The following is a 22795-nucleotide window of genomic DNA, read 5'->3' as shown; positions in this document are numbered from 1 at the left end:
GTTCTCTGTTATCAGCCCTCGTCCACGAGTGTATTGTTCCAGTAGCCCATTTCTCATCAGGTTGCCCTGGTCCCCTGGCACCGGACGCGGACCTTGTTGACCCAGGCAACGTCCAAGCCGGTATGACTCCAGTATTTCTATCGCTCATTGTAATGAGGTAGGCTAGTAGCATTAAGGACCTTGCCTAAGGGCCCACACTGGTGATGCCCTGGTTGGGATTCAAACCCCCCGACCATTTGGTCTACCCACACCGAAGTCAGTGGCCTTAACCACTGAGCTATCCAGTTGCTGTGTGTGTGTGTGTGTGTGTGTGTGTGTGTGTGTGTGTGTGTGTGTGTGTGTATAAAAATATAAAATAAATAAATAAATAAATATAATATATAAAACTACCTCACTTAATCTCCAGGTAAACTTCATGAGATGAATCTAACTATTGTATTGGAGTGTGGCTGGCTTGTGGATCACCTCACCAACCAGCCACAGTACATGAGGGCACAGGACTACGTGTCTGCCAAGGTAGCCTGCAGCACAGGGCCCCCCAGAGAACAGTTTGGGCACCTTTTCTCTTTTCTCACCCTTTAGAATGCAGACGTCAGGTACAGCTCACTGAACTGTTTCCTGCAAAAGTTCTCTGCAATTGTTGGTCTCATCTCACACGAGGATAGAAGGGAGCACAGAGGACTGATCCCTGATTTTGTGGAGTGGTGCCTGCAGAATCACCTCTAGATAAAAACAAGGAAAGACTAAGACCTGCTGAGGAGACTGAGGTCGTTTTGGAGCACAAGGGGACACTCCTGAACACCTTCTGTGACACTGTGGTGGTACCAGCCATTCCCTATGGAGGGCTCTGCTGGGGCAGGAGCATCTGGATTGCAAACAGGAATCAAAAGGGCTAGCTCTATACTGGGATGTCCCCCAAATTAACATCCGTGCAGGAGAATGACTCTCACCCTGTGTGTGTATAATTTATTATTATAAAAAAATTAGGATTTGCTTTTTACATCTTTCATCAAAAGGTTTCTCTTTTGTAGAAGGAAAAAAAAAAAAAAAAAAAATCACATCAGAAACTTAGTTGTGGTTGACATGCACCCAAGAGACATTCAACATCACACTTTAGACCCAAAAAGAACAAAAAGACTATTTACAAATCTCAGATGTGATGGCTGCTAAGGGGAAACTGACTCTGTGATCACACAGATGGGACCAGCCAGGGATATTTTCCAGTGGTTTCTTTGCTCTATTCTCTCTTCTGCCATCTGGTAGTGGAGCCACAAATGATGACATATGTTACAAGCTGTGACAGAGTGAAAAGCTTTAATTATTAATCAAATATTTTGTTTAATAATACTAGAAGCAGACATCTAATGATGGCACAGATGACTTGACACTAAACACAATGAACCTCTGAACAGACGTATGTGACCCATTGATTTTGATTTAAACACAAATACAGGCGGTGAAGTTGATTCACATTTACAAGTCAGACTAAATCCATAGAAATGGATCTACTGGGCCACAACACAAAGCCTCAGTATCTTTCATAAAATCTAAACAACATTATTACAATGACATCTTAGCATATTCTTTACATACAGTACATTATAAACATATAATGAATAACATTGAAAAAATTAATATTACAGAATATTCTCTTTAGGCTGATGTGTCACTCACCTCTTACGATCATCGCTGATCTGAACTTTTCTTGGTATTGGTGTCATCTTGTTTTGGTCTTGCAGATCTGGCAAATTGCTGTAAATTTGAAGTTAAGCTTGGTAGACTGCAAATATAATCATTCACCAGGTAAAGAGTTACGATTACTTTCCAAGTAAGGATTGACTATGAAAAACATGCACTGCTCAAACACCAATGCCCCTGAAGCACATTGCAGTTCCCTCCTCAGTGAACAAACTTTACATCATCATCATCAGTCCCTTGTTAGTCTCTGAGCTGATATGGGCATGTCCGGAACTTCATCATATGCTGCAGGTTTATGCTGCTCACCACCTCATGAATGTAATGTTTGCTCATAAATACCAGAGGACAACCAGCAAAAACTGGATGTTAGAGCAGCTCCTGTCATTCATACAAACTAATAAACTGGTCAGTCATGTAACAGACTGAAGAGCCTCTGTCACTATAGTATGAAATTAATCTGAATCAATTCAAGACAGTCAAACTTCCACTTTAAACTTTCTTATAGGTTTTTACTTCTTATTTCTGGATTCACTGATGAATCATAGTTTCAAGCTAGAACTTAAAAAATAAATTCAGGATAAATTGGGATTCAATGTCTGCATTTCCTAAAAACATTGTCTAAGTCTACTTTATCTGTGCTCTGGCCAGCTCTGGGCTTTAATCTAAAGCATTTTAAATGACCGTTGTCACTTTTACGCTCATTTTTCATACACAGATATTTAAGTTCTAAAAGCTTGGTGGGCATAGGACATAAATTCAGTGTTTCAAACCAATTACTATAACTACTATTACCATTACAGGTTACATTACTCCTGGTTAATTAAAATACTGCTGGAATAAATCTATGTTCCTAGCTTGCAGCACCAAGAAACCAAACATATAACTTGGATTTCCACAATTTTTCATGAAATCCTTGTCTTGTTTCATCTTCTGAGAGTGAATTAAAGGATACAACCACAAGAGGCTTGTCATAAACAACAAAGCCATTGGTTTCCCACAGGGCTTTCTCTGCAGCCTGCTCGTTGGGGAGTCCTATGAAGGCCTGTCCTTTCATTCTCCCCTCCTTCATTAATACAATGTCAAACCTGAAAACCAAACAAAACTAAAGCACTTCAGTCTACTGGCTGTTTTCTCATCATACAATCATAAAACATGAAAATGTTACCTATGTCTACAGTGGGTACGGAAAGTATTCAGACCCCTTTAAATTTTGCACTCTTTGTGTCATTGCAGCCATTTGCCAAAATCAAAAAAGTTCATTTTATTTCTCATGAATGTACACTCAGCACCCCATCTTGACAGAAAAAAACTGAAATGTAGAAATTTTTGCAAATTTATTAAAAAAGAAAAACTGAAATATCACATGGTCATAAGTATTCAGACCCTTTGCAGTGACACTCATATTTAACTCATGCTGTCCATTTCTTCTGATCCTCCTTGAGATGGTTCTGCTCCTTCATTGGAGTCCAGCTGTGTTTAATTAAACTGATTGGACTTGATTAGGAAAGGCACACACCTGTCTATATAAGACCTTACAGCTCACAGTGCATGTCAGAGCAAATGAGAATCATGAGGTCGAAGGAACTGCCCAAGGAGCTCAGAGACAGAATTGTGGCAAGGCACAGATCTGGCCAAGATTACAAAAGAATTTCTGCAGGACTCAATGTTCCTAAGAGCACAGTGGCCTCCATAATCCTCAAATGGAAAAAGTTTGGGACGACCAGAACTCTTCCTAGACCTGGCCGTCCAGCCAAACTGAGCAATCGTGGGAGAAGAGCCTTGGTGAGAGAGGTAAAGAAGAACTCAAAGATCACTGTGGCTGAGCTCCAGAGATGCAGTAGGGAGATGGGAGAAAGTTCCACAAAGTCAACTATCACTGCAGCCCTCCACCAGTCGGGGCTTTATGGCAGAGTGGCCTGACGGAAGCCTCTCCTCAGTGCAAGACACATGAAAGCCTGCATAGAGTTTGCCAAAAAACACATGAAGGACTCGCAGACTATGAGAAATAAGATTCTCAGGTCTGATGAGACCAAGATTGAACTTTTTGGCGTTAATTCTAAGCGGTATGTGTGGAGAAAACCAGGCACTGCTCATCACCTGCCCAATACAATCCCTACAGTGAAACATGGTGGTGGGAACATCATGTTGTGGGGGTGTTTTTCAGCTGCAGGGACAGGACGACTGGTTGCAATTGAAGGAAAGATGAATGCGGCCAAGTACAGAGATATCCTGGAAGGAAAACCTCTTCCAGAGTGCTCAGGACCTCAGACTGGGCCGAAGGTTCACCTTTCAACAGGACAATGACCCTAAGCACACAGCTAAAATAACAAAGGAGTGGCTTCGGAACAACTCTGTGACCGTTCTTGACTGGCCCAGCCAGAGCCCTGACCTAAACCCAATTGAGCATCTCTGGAGAGACCTGAAAATGGCTGTCCACCAATGTTCACCATCCAACCTGACAGAACTGGAGAGGATCTGCAAGGAAGAATGGCAGAGGATCCCCAAATCCAGGTGTGAAAAACTTGTTGCATCATTCCCAAGAAGACTCATGGCTGTACTAGCTCAAAAGGGTGCTTCTACTCAATACTGAGCACAGGGTCTGAATACTTATGACCATGTGATATTTCAGTTTTTCTTTTTTAATAAATTTGCAAAAATTTCTACATTTCTGTTTTTTTCTGTCAAGAGGGGGTGCTGAGTGTACATTAATGAGAAATAAAATGAACTTTTTTGATTTTGGCAAACGGCTGCAATGACACAAAGACTGAAAAATTTAAAGGGGTCTGAATACTTTCCGTACCCACTGTATAACAAACAAAAGAGAGACGAATAAAAATAGGTTTGTTTGTCGTCATTCTGACCTTGTACATTCAGCATGAATTACTAAAAACTCAAAAGAAGAGCAAAGGGGAAAGGAACAGGCAGTACATGACAACAGTCAAAGTAAAAACCATCTGAACTGATTCCATACATGTTTTTCTCTGCCTCTGACAAAAGGTTGATGTATCTCCCATAGATGTACTTCAGGTCCTGTCAACAGTTGGTATAAGAACATAAATGCATTGTTGATTAAACAGGAAAAAAGTCTCATTGGAAAACATTTAATGACATATAGTCCTGATCACATAACAACAATAGACTTTTTAAGAGTAAGAGTCACTTATCCCATAGGTGGAGCTAGAAATGCACCTACTTTCTCTTCCACTTGTTTTGCAATGTTCTTCACATACAGCCTGCAGGTCGGTGTGCCAGGTTTATAGTTTTTAAACACAGCCATCCGTTCCATCTCTGTTTCAGGGAGAGAACAGCAGAATCACAGAGTTGCCTATAAATACATAAGCAACATTTCTTTAAGTGGGCTGAAGACTAAGAAATGCACCACATCATTAAAACACGGATCACTGAACTCTGCACCTACTGATGATATTTCAACCGTCATGTACTGTACATGCCTAAAAATCAAACGTGTACTTCTTCTATAACAATTGAATAGATTACTGCTTAACATAATAACAGTGTTTGGAAACTTTGGGCCAAAATTCAGCGAGAATGAAAGGAGACTTTTGACATATACAGTCCGATAATGTGTCACTTCTCCCTGGAAAACTGTTGCAATCACAAATTCATCAATATTTCTGGACGTTTTTTAAAATGTTGAAAACAGACTTCTTTATATTCTTTTGTAAAAATAGGATTCATAATTAATGGAAAACATAATTATTAATAACTAATTATTAATAACTAATTATTAATAACTAATTATTAAAACAGTTGTTTGCTGCAGCCCTTCTGTAAATGTAGCAACCTGCACCTGTTGCACCATTTAAAATCAAGTGAAACAACATATAGATAATATAGAGATAGTGCTGGGAGAAGAGGGTGAAATTTTCCACCTGGCTCAGGATGGTGAGGTATGGACAGATTATTGAACAGGCCCCATGGGTCCCAGGTGCCTAAGCTGGTGGATGCCACATACATGCAACTTAATCCTTTTTCGACAAATTCTAAATTCACAGACATTATGGTGAGTAAATGTAAGTTACACAACCATTTAAGTTACCATCTCTTGACAGCCGTCCTTTGTCCAGCTCCTTTTTGGAAATGATGCCTGCAGCGAGATTGTGCTCGTCACTACTGTGCTCCTCTGGCTGGGGGGAAACATGGACGCTGGGGTAGAGCTTTCCAAAACCTTCAGTGACTTCAGTCTCATTTCTGACAGAGGGTGCAACCACCTTCTCATCTGCAGGGCGTCAGAGGATGTTAAATTAGAATCTCATCAAAAACCCAGCAGCTAAAATACATTTAAAATGGCAATGTGCTTAATTCAGTGGGAAATCAGCTGGACTGCTGTAAGACACAAAACAAGGCATTCTTCCATCAGCACAAATACAAATGAAATAGGTTGCAAATTTAAATATAAATAGTAATTTAAATCACTTGCAGTATAAATCACCTGAATGTCTGATTATACGGCAAATAACATTCTAGTGCCATCAGGTCTCGTCAACAAAGGAAAAAAGGAAACATATATTTTACCACAGTTTTTATCGTCAGGTATTAGTTTTAGCTTGTCAGTGTCTAGTCCTAATCATTGAAATAAAGGTTGTTAGCGAACATTTTTCATTATCATCTTCATCTGTGAAATTAACACTGCTCCTGGGTACTGTGTCAAACCATTAGGAAATGAGAGCTCTTACCCCTGCCGCCTTCAGACGGTGCCTCTTGCTCAGGCCCCCTTTTGTCCACAGTGGTCCTTCCCTCTGGGACCAAAATCTGAAATTCAATTTTCCTGGGTCCAGTTGGATGGGGCTGTTCAAACACATCACAGGGCAGCAGCACTGCAGTACTGAGGAGAGCAGAGACAACCTCTTAAAAAGAGATAAGCCAAACATAGCTTGCTGCTGAGCAGCTTAACCCTCTGGGGGTGTTTTGGGGCCCTGGACAAGTTTTGACATGCCCTGATATTTGTGCTTTTTTCAGTTGCTTTTAAACCGAAAGGACAAGATCTCGGATATAAGCAGCTGAAATGAGCTTCCTTGTTGGACACTGAGCCACACAATGCTGTTTTTAATGGGGAACGTTATGCGTACAAATAGTTTGTCCAGGTAGTAATGCGTGAGGACTGTGACATGCATGGGTGTCTTTGGTGTACCTCTGAGAGTCTGCTTTGGGAGCATAGAGCAGATCCTTGATCTTTGGCTTCTTTCTCTTTGAAACTGTTTTTGGTCTCATGGGTCTCTTGCATGCCTGGTTGACCAGGCCCATCAGACGAACAATCCTGAAATAAAGCAAGCATAGGCCATGAATGGGTGGGTGGACACTGGACATTTTAGCGACATGGTTTCAAGAAACCACATAACTCTACTGTTAGTGACACTATGATAAACAACATTATGGAAGTAAATCCTTTTGCCTCAACCCTTCCTGTTTCATGTAAACAGCTCCTTACCTCTCCTTATCTTCATCATCTCCACTCTCATACTCTGACTCTTCTTCACTGGACAGCTCCATCTCCTCCTCCGGTAACGGGGGATAGTCAGGAGGGAAAGGAGGGGGCATGGGGATGTGTGGTGCAGGAGGCAGGACCTCATACGTATATATATAAAAAAAAAAAAAAAATACAAGGAAAAACCACAAAGCTTTCCCTTAACAGAGCTGTAACAAGCAACATTTAAGCATTTGGCTTGAATAATTCCACTTTTAACATGGAACAAGCACCCCAACGCAGTTCGAACCCAGAGCCCTATTGACCCAAGGCAATCCAGAAGCCCAAAGCACTGATCGCTTATGAGCCAAGTCTACCATTGCACTTTGATAATTTAACCATGGGCATGAACTAGTAGTTGCCACATTTATCTGAACCTCTTAGGGAACACTTTGCCAGTATTCTTCGACCATATACGTTGTAAAAACCCTAAACTGCCCAAAAACATGTGTGTTCTGAGAAATAACAAATCACAGCATTCCTCATCAAAGATTTACAGCAGCATACACAATTCTTCTGTGTATATCATCAACTTCGCTCTAATGCAAAGGGTCGTCCCATAGCCTAACCTATTTGTAGTTCTCAGGAATAAACATACAATGTCAGAGTGCCCTCTAGTGAGGAAAGTGTAGAAGAGCTTTTTAATTTGCCCAAGTCTGCCAGTATGACACAAGGGAGTAACTTCTACATACAATAAACAGGGCAAGTGACATAAGTGCAAACTGTAATATGTTGTATAACTTAGAGGGACTGGTACTTCCTAGATGTGTTGTTTGCACCCCACCATTTTATAGTCTAGTCTATAGTCACTGTAAAGTAGAAGCAAAACAAGTCCCCCAAAAACAGCATTCTAAGAACTACTATAGTTCGTAGTTCCTGTGATACCCTGACCCAAAAAGTGAAGCTTCCTCCAAACATTCCTCTGGTCTAGAAGCTTCTATATTATCAATACTCAAGCATGCCTCACAACAAACCCCCAGGTGTCCCCACTTTGGGAACCACGGTACTATGTTACATCCGGCATAGGACCCATGAATCTTGGAGCCAGTTGGAGGAAGTATTTAAATATACTGAAAAAATTATTATACTTGTTAATATCACACAGCTACCATTTGACTGACATGCAGAGCCTGGATCATAAACACACAGTATGGTGAGTTATAATTAGAATTTAAATAGAGGCCATTACTGGGCAAACTAGGTGCTGGTTTCTGCTAAAAAAAAAAAAAAAAAAAAAAAGAACATTCAAAGTTCACTGTGAACATTCAAAGTTCACTGTGAACATTCAAAGTTCAAGTACAAAGCAAAATAGTTGACAATGATGTTCCAGACATTGTTTTGACACCAAGCTTGCCACGACACATCTAAAGTTATATATGTTATAGAAGCTTACCAATAGGGGCCGTGAAGTGACTGGGCCAAACGGGCATGGTAAATTCATCTTGTTCATTAGATGAAGCACCTGTATAATCAGAGATATATTTACTGGATTTATTGGAACTAAAGATTTATCAGAAGAACTGGGTGGGAACTTGTAATGAATATACACTGTTACTCTCAAACATTTGAAGCCTGGGTTTACAAGGCCTCTGCATTTTTATTGAAAACAACATCAAGGTGGAAGCTAAACATGAAAACAGCTTCTCTATTTCTTCATTACCAGGATATTAACAATGGAGAAACAGCTGTCAAAATGTAGGCAGTGCAGCTCCAAGGGTAATGGTAATCCATAACTCATGCCTCCCACTTATGGGCTCCACAAATTGACATTTAAAAAGCAGATGTTTGCTGTTTGTAAAAAAGTAAAAGTCTACTTATTTTAATGTGACTCTGAAGATGCTGTCCTATTTGCATTTTTGTACAAATTCCCATGTTCAATTAAAGTATGAACATAGGGACACTATGAAAAGTTACAAAAATAAAAATACCATGACACTGACAGCCAATATCTGCATATAAAAGGTGTGCCATTGAAAAAATTAAATATAAAAGCTGTAGTTACTCACCTGCACGTAAAACTTTGGCACACTGATGAGAGTATGTGCTATATTTGTGAGGATGCTATTGGAGGGTGGTGGGTACAAATATTTCAAAGTTGGATTCAATTCAAATTTGAGCCTGTGGTAGAGAACAAAAGGAAAAGGCAATTATTTAAAACAAAACTATGTGGCTAAGACATCAATTAAGACGACCATGAACTATTTCCAAAACAAAATAAACACATGAACATATAAGCCCAACCACTGAACTTTCATTTTTTTCAATATGCTTCAGAGAGATGAATGGATGGATGGAAAGTTCAGAGGAAACTTCATTGTTTTTGTTTCTTCTGTCAACTTCCAGCTTCCACAAACAAACAAAATATACATAAAAATGTGGAGACTTGTCCTCTTTTAGGAAATGTTATGATAGATAGGGCTTACAGTTCTCGAGTCAGGGGCCAAAACCAGTGTCCTCTAATGAGCTTATAATAAGAGATCCAGAAGAGCCAGAACACTGGCTTCAGCAGGCAGACACACTCTATTCTTTTAAGGCTTGAGTGAAAACCTTCATTTCTGACAAAGCTTATAGTTAGGGCTACTGGAGGTTTTGTCTGTTAAAGAATTTTTCCTCTCCATTCCTGCCAAGTGTTTTCTCAAAAGGGATTTATGTAAAGAAGCCTTGAGATGATTTCATGTGATTTGGTGCTATACAAATAAGCTAAATTGAAAAACTGAATAGACATTTTGAGGAGGACATCATATTCACTGGGAACTCTTGGTTTTTGAACACTATCATCCAACAATGACAGAAAAGGTTCACTGATACGTCTCCTCCTCCTCTCTCAGGTTGTCTGAGAGTCAACACTCAGTCCAAACTGTGTTTCAGCTGGAGACTTTATTACCTTTGAAGTCTGCAGTATAGCTCTTTGTTTGGGGCGGCATTTTCGCTTCTGTTACACTATGAGTTACGAGTTTAGCCTGAACATAAATGTTTTTACTTCTTAAAAATAATATTATCTTCAGCTGAGCCAAGAGTTCATTCCAGAGTTAGTGACTACTCATTCAAGGTCTGAATGAGTTTCACAGTACATGTGTCACATCAATGGACCTTTTCTGTCATAGTCAGACCAAAATTGTTAAAAAAAGGTTTAAGAGTGGATCAGGCAGTGAGCCATATAAGTACTTTAAACAGTCAAATTAATCATGATGAAGAGCAAAAAAGAATGGTCCAGCTTGGTAACACAAACCAAATAAGCCTGCTGACTCTACCCTACTGGGCTGCCCTGGGGCTTGATAAAAGGTTTTCTCATCATGATTCAGTCCTGTTAGTTTGGGGTTTATCTCCCTTTCTTGTTTTTATTACCAGTATTATTCTGCTATAATAAGAGTTTTATACTACTTAAGTTGAAAAAACAAAAACTGAAATCTCATGTAAAAAGTACTCACACCCTATGCACTGGCACTCCAACTGGTCAGAAGGACCATGAGCCAGGCCTTTATGGTAGAATGACTGGACAGAAGAGGAACAACACTCACCCCAGGCCAGGAGCAATGCCGCTCTCAACGGGGGGAATATTTGCTTGTTTGATCTGTGGTTTCCTCTGCTCTTCTTTACATTTACCACTGAAAAAACAAAGACGTGTCTTGTGCTGTGCTGACAACATGTGGAAATTTACAACATGACATTCAGACCATTACCATCCTGGTCAACGTCTGACTCTTAATCCCAGCACATATTTTTAGGTGAAGTACACCTACACGGTTTGGCCACGACAGTAGTGTTTCCAAGCACCGTACCTGCTGGACACCGGAGGATCCTTCAACACTCCAACATGATTGTGACCTCTGGAAAACTCCACAACAAGTGTACGATCAAGAACTGGTAACTGATGGAGCCTACTGAGAGCCTGAAACAGGTTTGGAGGGAGGGAGAAAATCAAATGGTGTGTTTCTGATAACTCATGCCTCATGTTAAGTCTTTATATGACTGAAAAACATCCAACCTACTCTTGCTGCTGACTTCTCACTTGCAAAGGTTGCAAAGGCTGCATGTTTCTGTGAAAGTTGAAAGACTTATGTCTTAGAACCACAGAACACCCAACATTTGGCACTTCATGAAAACCTTAAGGACTCAGTGAGGTGCAACCTACCAGGTGACCCGGGTTCAAGAAGACCCGGACTGACTCAGCTCCAAAGTACTTCAGGAGGTCCTCTTTTTCCTGCGGGCTAAGCTCAGCGGGTAAATGGCGGATTAGCAGGGTTGTAGTGCCGTTTGCTTGGACCACGTCCTCGTGTTTGTCCATGTCCCTGTCACACAGTAGGTACAGTCAACATTTACACAGACACACGTCTTCTCCAGAGCTGGAACACAGCCAGGTCACATCATTCCCTCACAGTCCTTTCCTTTAAACCCTCATAGCATCGGCCTTGTACGAACTAATGGACACATTAAAGTCTGTAACGTCACTACTCCGGCTCAGGACAGCGGACATAAAGTCCATGAAAGAGCTTTAGTGCTCTGCTGTAAGCTCCTTTAAGCAAAGCGTCCGCAGCACTTATCCATATTCAACTAACGTGTTTAATAAGACGCCATGCTCCAGCAACACACACATTTACGCACCTTTCTTCTTCTTCCTTTATCCGTCATCGTCTTTTTCTTCTTCTGGCTAACAGCCTGTTTGAAGGTGCAGCACCGCCACCTAGTCGCCTGGAGTCAAGTCTGCCATATGCAGAGCACAGAGAACTGAAACTGCCTTACTCTCGACATGTAAAAATACCAATAAAAAGCTAGTTAATAAAGTAAAATAGCATAAGACATATAGCAACTTAGCATACAAAACCAGTGCACTATATGAACAGTACAGATCTAATGGATGGTAGTGCAATTAAATGAGCTCATCAGTCTGGTTAAAGTGACAGAAGGGGGGCAGAGCAGGGAGAGAGTTCAGCTTCCTGACAGCCTGGTGGATGAAGCTGTCCTTCAGTCTGCTGGTCCTGGTCCAGAGACTCTTCAGTCTCCTCCCTGATTGCAGCAGACTGAAGAAGCTGTGTGACGGGTGGGTGGTATCGCCTGGAAACCTGCCAGCAGACTGCAGTCGTACCAGCCCACAGACGAATGGACTGAGCCTCAGTAAACCAGAGGTCAAGCAAGTAACCTGTGGCTGTGCTGGTTGTCTCACACTAATGTCAGTTGGTCGCCATAATTACTAGAGCTTCCTCATAAACTGTGTTAGCCTCAAACACAGACCATAAATTAATTTCAAGGTTTTTTTTTCACCACTGCAAACAACCTGCTGTTAGACTGTTATAATGGGGGGCATAGGGGCAGTCGTGGCCTAATGGATAGAGAATCGACTGTAACCCGAAAGTTGCGGGTTTGAGTCCAAGGACCAGCAGGAATTGTCGGTGGGGCGGAGTGAATAGTAGAATAGAGAATAGAGAGAATAGAGAAATCTCCACCTTCAATACTTGAGCAAGGCACCGGACCCCCAACTGCTCCCCGGGTGCCGCAACAATGGCTGCCCACTGCTCCGGGTGTGTGTTGACGGTGTGTGTGTTTACTGCTGTGTGTGTGCTCTTTGGGTGGTAATGCAATTTCCCCATTGTGGGACTAATAAGGGGAATAACTTAACTTAATAAATCATAAAAAGACATCATTAATTGACTGGTTGATCCAGTAAAAAAGGATCTGCTGCCCCAAAATTATGAAGATGGTTTATGATATTCATAAATCATAAACTAGACATAATAAACCTTCATGTTCAATACATGCAATACATGTGTATATTTAAAATCGCTACACAGTTCACCCTAATGGTAAAACTGACAGGGCCTACTCTTACTACAGTAATGTTAGTTAACGTTATCTACCGAGTTAGTGTTGGCACAGTGCTAATATTAGCTAAATTAGTAAGAATAATAATAGCTAAGAAGAATACAGACCTAAGCATCCCAACACAAACATGACACTAACCTAATGTTGCTCTATGTTTAACTGTTGCCTGTACTAATGAACTAACAACACAAGAAGACATCTTGTTTGCTGTCAGACAAACAGGAGGCGACCTGTGCTTTGGCTCGTACTAGGTTTGATGATTTAGCATAATTTAACAAACAGCTTGAATGTCCTCATATCTTTGTTTAGAGAAGTGCCACTCACACGTCTTTTACACCAGATGATGCTATATTTCATATACAGCACGCAATTTATTTTCTGGATGTCAAACTGATGATTAGCATTTAAAACACATCGAAAAGTCTGACTAAAGTTGATCTTTTCTGAAACATTCTGAAAAGTCATTATTCTGGAAGTAAACAATAATAAAGACATTTGAATGAGAATCAGAATCAGAATGAGCTTTAAATTCAGTTCAATTCAATTTTATTTGTATAGCGCCAAAGGGTAGGGGAGCTCAGTGCACCGATGGTCCTCGGGCAGTCTAGGCCTATAGCAGCATAACTAAGGGATGGTTCAGGGTTGCCTGAAGCCAGCCCTAACTATATGCTTTGTCAATGAGGAAGGTTTTAAGTCTAGCCTTAAAAGTACAGAGAGTGTCTGCCTCCTGAACCCAGGCTGCGAGCTGGTTCCACAGGAGAGGAGCTTGATAACTAAAGGCTCTGCCTCCCAGTCTGCTTTTGGAAACTCTGGGAACCACAAGTAGACCTGCACTCTGAGAGCGAAGTGCCATTGGGATAATATGGTACTATGAGGTCTTTAAGGTATGAAGGAGCTTGATTATGAAGGGATTTGTATGCGAGAAGAAGGATTTTAAATTCTATTCTATATTTTACAGGGAGCCAATGAAGAGAAGCCAATATAGGAGAAATATGATCTCTCTTGCTAGTTCCTGTCAGGACTCTGGCTGCGGCATTCTGGATTAACTGGAGGCTTTTTATGGAGATATTGGGACATCCAGATAGTAATGAATTACAGTAATCTAGCCTTGAGGTAACAAATGCATGCCAAGTGTGTGCACACACACACAAGGAATTTGTTTAGGTGCAGCGGGGTACTCCAGTGCAAACAGACATAAATACAAATGCTACAAAGGATCAAACAACATAGATGCTACAGAAACAAATGCTACAAAAAACTAAAAGAAAAATGCACAGACAACCTGAAGACAGAATGTAAGGGGAACTATTTGGTGTGCAAAGAGCAAAAAGGTGCCAGTGACATAGTGCAGGCGGTAGAAGCGAATGATGGAGAGCTACGAGTTTAAGAGTTGGATGGCCTGACGGAAGAAGTACAACCACTGCTGCCTTTTTCACTTTGGAGTCGATGTGCAAGCTATACTTCAGGTCCTGAGAGATGGTGGTGCAGAGGAACCTGAATGACTCTACTGATGCTACAGTGCTGTTCATGATGGTGAGAGGGGTGTGGGTGGGGGCATTTCTCCTGAAGTCCACAACCATCTCCACTGTTCTGAGCGTGTTTAGCTCCAGGTTGTTGTGACTGCACCAGCAAGCCAGCTGCTCCACCTCCTGTCTGTATGCAGATTCTTCACCGTCCTGGATGAGACCAATGACAGTGGTGTCATCTGCAAACTTCAGGAGTTTCACAGAGGAGTCACGGGAGGTGCAGTTGAGGTGCAGTTGAGGTGCATCACCAGCACCGGTGATGAAATTGCGGGAGCCAGAAGTAAATTTCCCCATCCTCACTAGCTGTTGCCTATCCGTCAGGAAGCTTGTAATCCACTGACAGGTAGAGTCAGGAACGGAGAGCTGGGAGAGTTTATTCTGGAGGAGTGATGGGATGATGGTGTTGAACGCCAAGCTGAAGTCCACAAACAGAATCCTCACATAAGTCCGTGGTTTGTCCAGATGTTGCAGGATATAGTGCAGCCCCATATTGACTGCGTCATCCACGGAGCGATAGGATCGGTAGGCAAACGGCAGGGGGTCCAGGAAGGGTCCAGTGATGTTCTTCAGGTGGGCCAACACCAGTCTTTCAAAGAACTTCATGACCACAGATGTTAGAGCCACCGGTGTGTAGTCATTGAGTCCGGTGATTTTTGGCTTCTTAGGGATGGGAATGATGGTGGAGTGTTTGAAGCATGCAGGGACTTCACACAGCTCCAGTGATCTGTTGAAGATCAGAGAGAACATGGGAGCCAGCTGGTCAGCACAGGTTCTGAGGCATGTTGGTGAAACCCCATCTGGTCCTGGTGCTTTCCTTCTCTTCTGCTTCCCGAAGAGCCGACACACATCATCCACACTGGTCTGAAGTATAGGAGCGGGGGAGAGGGGGTTAATGGTTAAAGGTGTTAAAGGTGTTAAATGAAGTGTCACATCAGGATTGATAATAAACTAAAATCACGCAACATGTGAAATATTTAGGATTGAAATGTGCTGTGAGGTGCTGATTTTGTGAAATGACAATAAATTTCTCTCTCCCTCTTCTCACTATCCCCACTCCTCTTCATGGTGTCTCCTCTGGGCTGTGACAAGTGGTGACTTTCTCTGACTGTAAGTTCACATTTAAGATGATTTTGTTCTCTAGCCATCCAGAGTACCTGGAGAACACCCACACAAGAACAGGGACAACATGCAAACGCCGCACAGAAAGGTCCTTGATGGGTCGTGAACCCCGGGACCTTCTTGTGAGGCAACAGGCAACTACTTATCCAGCGTGCTGCCTAAATTAAAATGTTTAAGGCACACTAAGGCACCTGGCTTTGTTCTCATTAAAATAATTTATTTAGTTGACACTTTAGAGTAACCTCACCCAGTCTGTCTCAAAATGAATTACTTTAATTAAATACAATACATTTTGTACCCTGAAACACAGTAAAGATTGAAATATACTTTCAGGCACTGTTGTTTCTGAAACTGATGAACCACTATGTTTTGGGGCTATTAAGGGGGGTCACATTTTATGACTGTTATAAATCAAGCTATAAAGCAATAAAATCGACGTCACGCTCTCCTCCCACCGGGCGGCGCTATTTTCCTATTGGTCATGATGTTGTTTGTGGGATGCGGCGCGCTGACGTGATGCAGTTACGTCTGTGTGTACCACGTGTCACGGGCGTTTAAATACCTACAGCAGGCGCGTGGGTGCCTTTTCTACCGCTTGTTTATGAGTAAAAACTGTGGGGAACAACCATGATGATCTTTCCATCAGGTACGTGTGTCCTTTGTTCCTCGATTTAATAGCGGGTATATCAGATCGTCTGCATTGAATACGTTGTATTTCAAAATAGCGTGACTCCATCAGGTGCCGCAACCATTTCGTTGGTGGATAAGGACTCTTCACGTCCACCAGCTGTTGGAGGTATGTATTCTTCTTTTATAATTTTTTATAATATATTTTATTTCGGTCTGTGCTTGTTACTGGTGTGGTTGTAACGGCAATATGGTCCGCTCAACAGGCTACAGCGCTGAGCCGGATAAACGTAACAGCGCATACCTGCGTGATAAAGGTAAGAGTTATTCTGATATGTATTCGTGTTTAAAGTAGGATCATGGCTTAACAGAAATTCCTGATTTTACAATTTGTTGGTGTGCTTTACAGAAAATCCTGGAGGGCCGCAAAAAGGCCGTCTGTCTTTAAAGAGACGCAGAGAGCTCACTATTTTAACCGAAATAAACAGTCAGGGTGAGTATGCATATGATGGTAGGTTTATATTAAAAAATAGATGAAGTATTGGTTTATCGGTGGGGTGTAGTTGATTATCTTTTATACAATCTGGTAATGTAGCGGGTGTCGAGAGCTCAACGAGCGGACGGGCGGGAGGAAGCCCCAGCGGGCCGGTGCTTGCCGGCCGCTCAACGCCCCCCAGAGTCACGGTGCGTCCGGCGACACCGGGCGGACTGCTGAGGAAGGTCGAGCTCCCGTGGAATCACCGTTGTGAGCGTGTGATAACACCGCGCAAACAACTCTGTGATTACGATAGTGGGGGTACGAGATTGATAAAAATAGCATTTCAACACATTTAAATAAACTGATTGTTTATAACCGTGTTTTTAAATACTTATTTAACCGGTTTTGTCTGTGTTTATATCTAGATGATTTTCATCCGGCCAAGAGACTGAGAGCCGCCCCTGCAAGAGCTGCAAGGAAGAAGAAGAAGGAGGAGGAGGATCCCGCTATTGGCACTGCTGGTCGATAAGGAGATCGAGCTGTGGGCATCAGAGTGGGCAGCGGAGACTGCAGCCGCTACACACTTTCTGGAACAGCAGGGGGAGTTACAGTTTCCGTGTGATCAGGTGGAGGACACCCCAATATGGACACCGCATGCTGAGGAGGAGGGGGATTCCGCTGCAGCTGATTCAACTCGAGGCGAACAGGAGGATGCGGCTGTTTCATCTCAAGGTGATGTGGCTGTATGTCTTCCTACCATAAACTTTGACGATTTGTTATACAGTCAGGGCACCACACCGCCGGCTGAGGTGGTGTGCGAGAGGTCGCTTTTGCATACGCCCAATGTCACTCCTCCTCCTGTTCATCTGGTCCGGAAGGGTGGCAAACAGTTGTCTATGCTTAAGTTACTAGCTAGTGCTGCATACACGAGTGACTCTGAGTCTTGTTCCTCATCAGGGGGAGATAGTGAGTCAGGCGGTGATGCCTGTTATTCTGTGGCTTCAGTGATTAGTGGTGCCTCAGCTCTAGATATTGATTCTGTTGATGTGGTGCCTGCTGGTGCATCAGACCAGTGTTGATAACACATGCCTTGTAAATCAGAACGTAGCAGAACTATTGTCATACCTCTGTGCTGCAGTGAAGCAGCTTGACACAAAACACACACCCTGATACCTTCTGATGATCATGGTATGCTATGTAATGTTGAAGTTGTTGCTGGCGTTGCTGATGGTGATGCTGATTCAGAGCACACCTGTCTGATGCAGGGCGGCCCTGTGGCTGGTCCTGTGATTTCAGACCCTCCTCTGACTGACCGGTCTACAGATAACACTCCCCCTTGTCCTAGCGGTCTTCAGCATGGGGCAGGTTTAATTACTGTCAGGGATATTCCGGCATTTGATGCTTTAGAGTTGAGACAACCTATTCATTTCAGAGATATTAACATTGATACTGACCCTGAACAGATTCCCACACTTGTTAGGGAACGTCTAACCACTGTTATAAATAGGGCTATTGACGTGTCATGGCCGGGTAGTGTGCTGAATGTGGTATTGAGGGGGCCCTCTTTGGTTTGTGACGTGCAGATGGTTTTGAGGTCCAATAATGGCTATGACGTCATTACTCTGGATCACTTGATACCTTCATTGATGAAGTTTCTCAAGTGATCCAGAGTAATGACGACTCAGATGGAGTTGTCAGATGGGGACCTTGAGTTTGTGGTGAGTGTGGCACAAGAGGGCACGGGTGGCGGCACACGGCTCAAGCTTGGGAGTGCCTTATAGTGAAATTTTGTCTAGAAAGGTGGTAGAAAACGGCCGATCTGCTTACAAACACACGGATCCCCGCACCACCGCACCATCTGGCTCTATCTACATGCTGAGCACTATTACCTGATAACCAACCCTAAAGGTTTTTTTGGTGGCTCATATGTCTGTGAATTTTGTTACAACACCTACGAGACACCCTTGCTGCATAATTGCATACACAGGTGTAATGTTTGCTTCACCATGTGTGAGCAGCAGCATCCTGGCCCCACAGTCAAATGTGACGTATGCAAGCGCATTTGTAAATCAATGCAGTGTTTCCAGAACCACAAATTGCCTGACCTAAACACAATATGATTCCCTGTGCTCCTGTTAAATATTGTGAGGAGTGTGGAAAAATTTACAGGACTTGTAAACAGAGCCCTAAACACAGATGTTCAGCCCCACGGTGCAGACACTGCGGTGCACTTAGAGGAGGTATAGTGCATCAGTGCTACATCCAGCCGCCACCGCCTAAAGAGGTAGAGGAGGAATCCCCTGATAATTACATTCTGTATGACTTTGAAACCAGATACCGTGATGGGAGACATGAAGCGAATTATGTTTGTGCTATGGAGATGAGTGAAAAGGCTGACCCCTACCCGTCTTGTTACACTGGTGTTGATTGTGTGGCCGCATTTATCAGACGTTTTAGACGCAAGAAGTACAGGGGCTACACATTCATAGCTCATAATGCAACAGGGTTTGACAGTTATGTCGTCCTCGAGTATCTTGTGAGACAGTGTATCACACCCCTCGTCATCATGAAAGGTAGTCGTGTAATCATGATGTACGATGACGACTACAGCCAGCGGTGGATCGATTCATACAGCTTTCTGCCTATGAGTCTGGCTAAAACACCAGCCGCCTTAGGGTTCGACAGTATGTCAAAAGGGTACTTTCCTCATAAATTCCAGAGTGAGCAGCATGCAGTGGTATAATGAAGTTAAAGATAAGCCATTTACCGCTCAGCGTTCATGCAGTGTTCAGAGACTGACCCTTTTGCGTTCACGACTCTGGCATCAAGTTGTATGGGCGTTTTTAAGAAGCTCTTCCTGCCTCAGAACACTCTGGCTCTCAAATATGATGGGATGTACCTGGAATGTAATAAAGCGTTCTCAGATGTGTCTGTGCAATGGCTCGAATACGTGGCCTATTCTGAAAAGAGGGTGATCAGACATGCTCTGAGAGGCGGTGAACACAAGATTGGGTCCTACTGTGTTGATGGATTTGATGCCGCCTCAAACACATGTTTTGAATTTGCAGGCTGCTATTATCACCGCTGTATAAAATGCTTCCCAGAATCCACTACCAAGAATAATGTAGGGCTCTACGCACAGTTTAACAACAAAGTTGAAGCTCTACGGCTCCGTCACGGTGTCAGTGTGGTTGTGATGTGGGAGTGTGAGTGGAATCTGATAAAATCCTAGGGATGCACTATTCGGCGGTAGGACAAATGTAATGAAGCTCTTGCATGTGACAGAGTGTGCAGAGGGAGAAAAAGTGCATTACTTCGATTTCACAAGCCTGTATCCTACTGTGCAGGCTAAGAAAGATTATCCAATTGGCCACCCTGAAATAATTGTAGGCAATTTTGACAGCATTGAAAATTATTTTGGCCTTGTCAAATGCACTGTTTTGCCCCCTAGAGGCCTGTACCATCCTGTTTTGCCATACAGGTGTCACCATAAGCTCATGTTCCCCCTCTGCCGCACATGTTGTGAGGAGCTGAATCAGGTCAGTGCCTGCAGTCACATCGACTGTGAGAGACAGCTGATGGGGACGTGGGTTTCCTTTGAGCTTGAAAATGCTATTGAGAAGGGCTACTGGCTTGTGAGCATTGATGAAGTGTGGCATTTTCCGAAAAAGACTAACACGTTATTTCGGGAATATGTTAAAACATTTTTGAAATGTAAGCAGGCGGCCTCAGGGTACCCCAAAAATGTCAAGACAGAAGAGGAAAAGCAGAAGTATGTCCAGGACTATGAAGCCCATGAAGGTATAAGGCTAAACCCTAACAAGATTGCTGTCAATAAAGCTGTCAGGAGCTGCAACAAGCTTCTGTTAAACTCATTGTGGTGGCGCTTTAGCATGAGGACTAATATGGACACATGTGAGTTGATCACTGAGGCTGAGCGATTCACAGAGCTCATGTTTAGTGACCATTTTGACATCAGACAGTTTTGCTTCATATCTGATGAAATAGCTATGGTTCAGTGGCATCATAGTGATGACCGAGACGGCAGGGCCAGTGATGTGAATGTGTTTATTGGTGCAGTGACAACAGCTCATGCCAGGCTCATGTTGTATGAGTTATTGGACAAGCTGCAGGAACGAGTATTGTACTATGATACTGATTCTGTCATTTATCTAGACCTGGTGAGTGGAGTCTAGGCCCCTACCTAGGTGACTTGACAGACGAGCTGTGTGATGAGGGTGGGAAGGATGATTTTATCACAGAGTTTGTCTCAGGTGGCCCCATATGCTATGCTTACCACACTCAGAGAGGGAAGAGACATGTTAAATGTAAAGGGGTAACTTTGAATTCAGCTAATGCATCGGTTGTGACTCGGTTGTCTCTAGCAGGGCTTGTTAAATCATTTGTGGCTGATCAGCAATCAGACAAGCACATCATCACAGAGACTGACACCATCAGACGTGATAAAAGAAAGTTTCATTAAAAGAATGTCAGTGTTGTGAAGAAGGTTCGTGTTGTCTACAACAAATGTAGGGTCCTGCCTGACTACAGAACATTGCCTTATGGATACTAAGTTGGAATTTGACGGGCGTCTAATGCACCCTTTTAGCATGATTGTAATTGGGCCCTCTAATAGCGGGAAGACTGTCTTTGTCAAAACACTTATTGAAGTCTTTATTATAGTAAAATTTATTATAGTCTTTTTTCACACAGAACTGATAATATTGTCTACAGCTACTTGTGCTGGCAGGCAGTGTACGACCAGCTCCTGATTGCACGTCAGATGTACCCTGGTAATACCAAATACTTTTTAGAGGCATTCAATGACGCCACAAGTGGCTTGACCATCTGAGACTTAGAACTAATCTGCTTTCTAGCCGCCAAGTTATGTACATCCCCAGGCAGGGGAAGTGACCATGTCTCACCATATGTGCAGAAATCTGCCATTGCTGGAGCTCCTGCATAAATCAGCACCGAGGCAAAGACGGGCCATCATAACCAGCTGTGACAACGACTTTATTACCGCTCTGTGAGATTGCCCTCAATGTGTTAAAGGGGAATATACCTCTGAGTGATCAGCAGTATACACAGCTGAAAAAGCGTAAATCTGTAATCAGACTTGTAGCTGACAGGAAACTATCCAGCATCAGGAAAAGGAAGCTTATCAATCAGTCAGGAGGCTTCCTGCTCCCCCTGCTAGGTGCTGCCATACCTATGATAATTAGTCTTATTAACAATAGTAGGTAGATATGGAGCATGTGCAGAAAATGTGTCTGATTCCGCATCACCAGCTGGAAATGTTAAAGCAAAACCAGGACAGTGGTAACATAAGACAGACTGTACAGAATGATCTTGACTGGGAGATGACTGCTGTTTTATATGCACAAGGCCTTGATGTTCATGAGAAGGATAAAAAGTATGCAGGGATTCTGGTGGTTGATGAGGTGTTGAGACATGTTCCCAAGAGACAGAGAAAAAATACAGAGCACATCATGTCTGTATTGTCTAGATCACCAGATGTGTTTTCATGGTCAGCCCAGGGTGAAGTCAGAATCAACAACCAGACGATCAGAGGCACACACCTATACGATTTAATTAAAAGAGTCACTGCACCTCACCGTGTCTCAGGGTCTTTGACTCCTCATGGGTGGGATCAGTTTCTAAAAACACTTGCAGATCTGAATGTGCCATTAACAGCAGTTTCAAACACTCGGGTCATACAAGAGTATAAGACAGGTAAAGATGAGGTAGAATCTAGCTCCTCAAACACCAGTCAAAACAAAAGCAGATCTGTCACAGCTCGAGCAAGACCCGTAAGGGCTGCATGTTACAAACAGTCCTCTGTGCCCTGGGCTCAATACTGACTCATTTTAAGACGATTCTGACCTGTTAATTGTATCTGTAAAGCTGCTACTGACATATTGAATGTATTTTTTTTTTCATATGTGATTGTGTTTGTAATAAATTCCTGACATACTGAATGTATTTGTCATATGTGATTGTATTTGTGGTGCTACGGACATGTTGGATGTGTTTGTGATGTCA

At 42.7% G+C, this 22795-nt stretch overlaps 1 protein-coding gene across 2 annotated transcripts; it reads right to left on the bottom strand.

Annotated features, from left to right (window-relative positions):
• Positions 1 to 971: 971 nt before the first annotated feature.
• rnpc3 (RNA-binding region (RNP1, RRM) containing 3) lies at positions 972 to 11924 on the bottom strand. 2 transcript variants are annotated; one of them, XM_026305736.1, is made up of 16 exons: positions 11786 to 11924; positions 11316 to 11472; positions 11173 to 11220; positions 10963 to 11072; positions 10702 to 10788; positions 9190 to 9301; positions 8577 to 8645; positions 7148 to 7293; positions 6851 to 6976; positions 6396 to 6544; positions 5759 to 5938; positions 4892 to 4986; positions 4670 to 4728; positions 2651 to 2783; positions 1675 to 1752; positions 972 to 1294 (listed from the first exon to the last, which is right to left on the bottom strand). In XM_026305736.1, the coding sequence occupies exons 2-15, from the start codon at positions 11466 to 11468 to the stop codon at positions 1684 to 1686; spliced, it is 1536 nt and encodes a 511-aa protein (XP_026161521.1). In that variant the 5' UTR covers positions 11469 to 11472; positions 11786 to 11924; the 3' UTR covers positions 972 to 1294; positions 1675 to 1683. The 2 variants fall into 2 exon arrangements, with proteins under 2 accessions (XP_026161521.1, XP_026161522.1); XM_026305737.2 differs by having other exon boundaries at positions 975 to 1294; positions 7148 to 7284.
• Between the last annotated feature and the right edge of the window lie 10871 nt (positions 11925 to 22795).

This window comes from Mastacembelus armatus, unplaced genomic scaffold (assembly GCF_900324485.2).
Source record: "Mastacembelus armatus unplaced genomic scaffold, fMasArm1.2, whole genome shotgun sequence".
NCBI classification, from domain to species: domain Eukaryota; kingdom Metazoa; phylum Chordata; class Actinopteri; order Synbranchiformes; family Mastacembelidae; genus Mastacembelus; species Mastacembelus armatus.
Note: the sequence above shows the minus strand (reverse complement) of the source record. Positions and strands in the feature narration are given on the sequence as shown.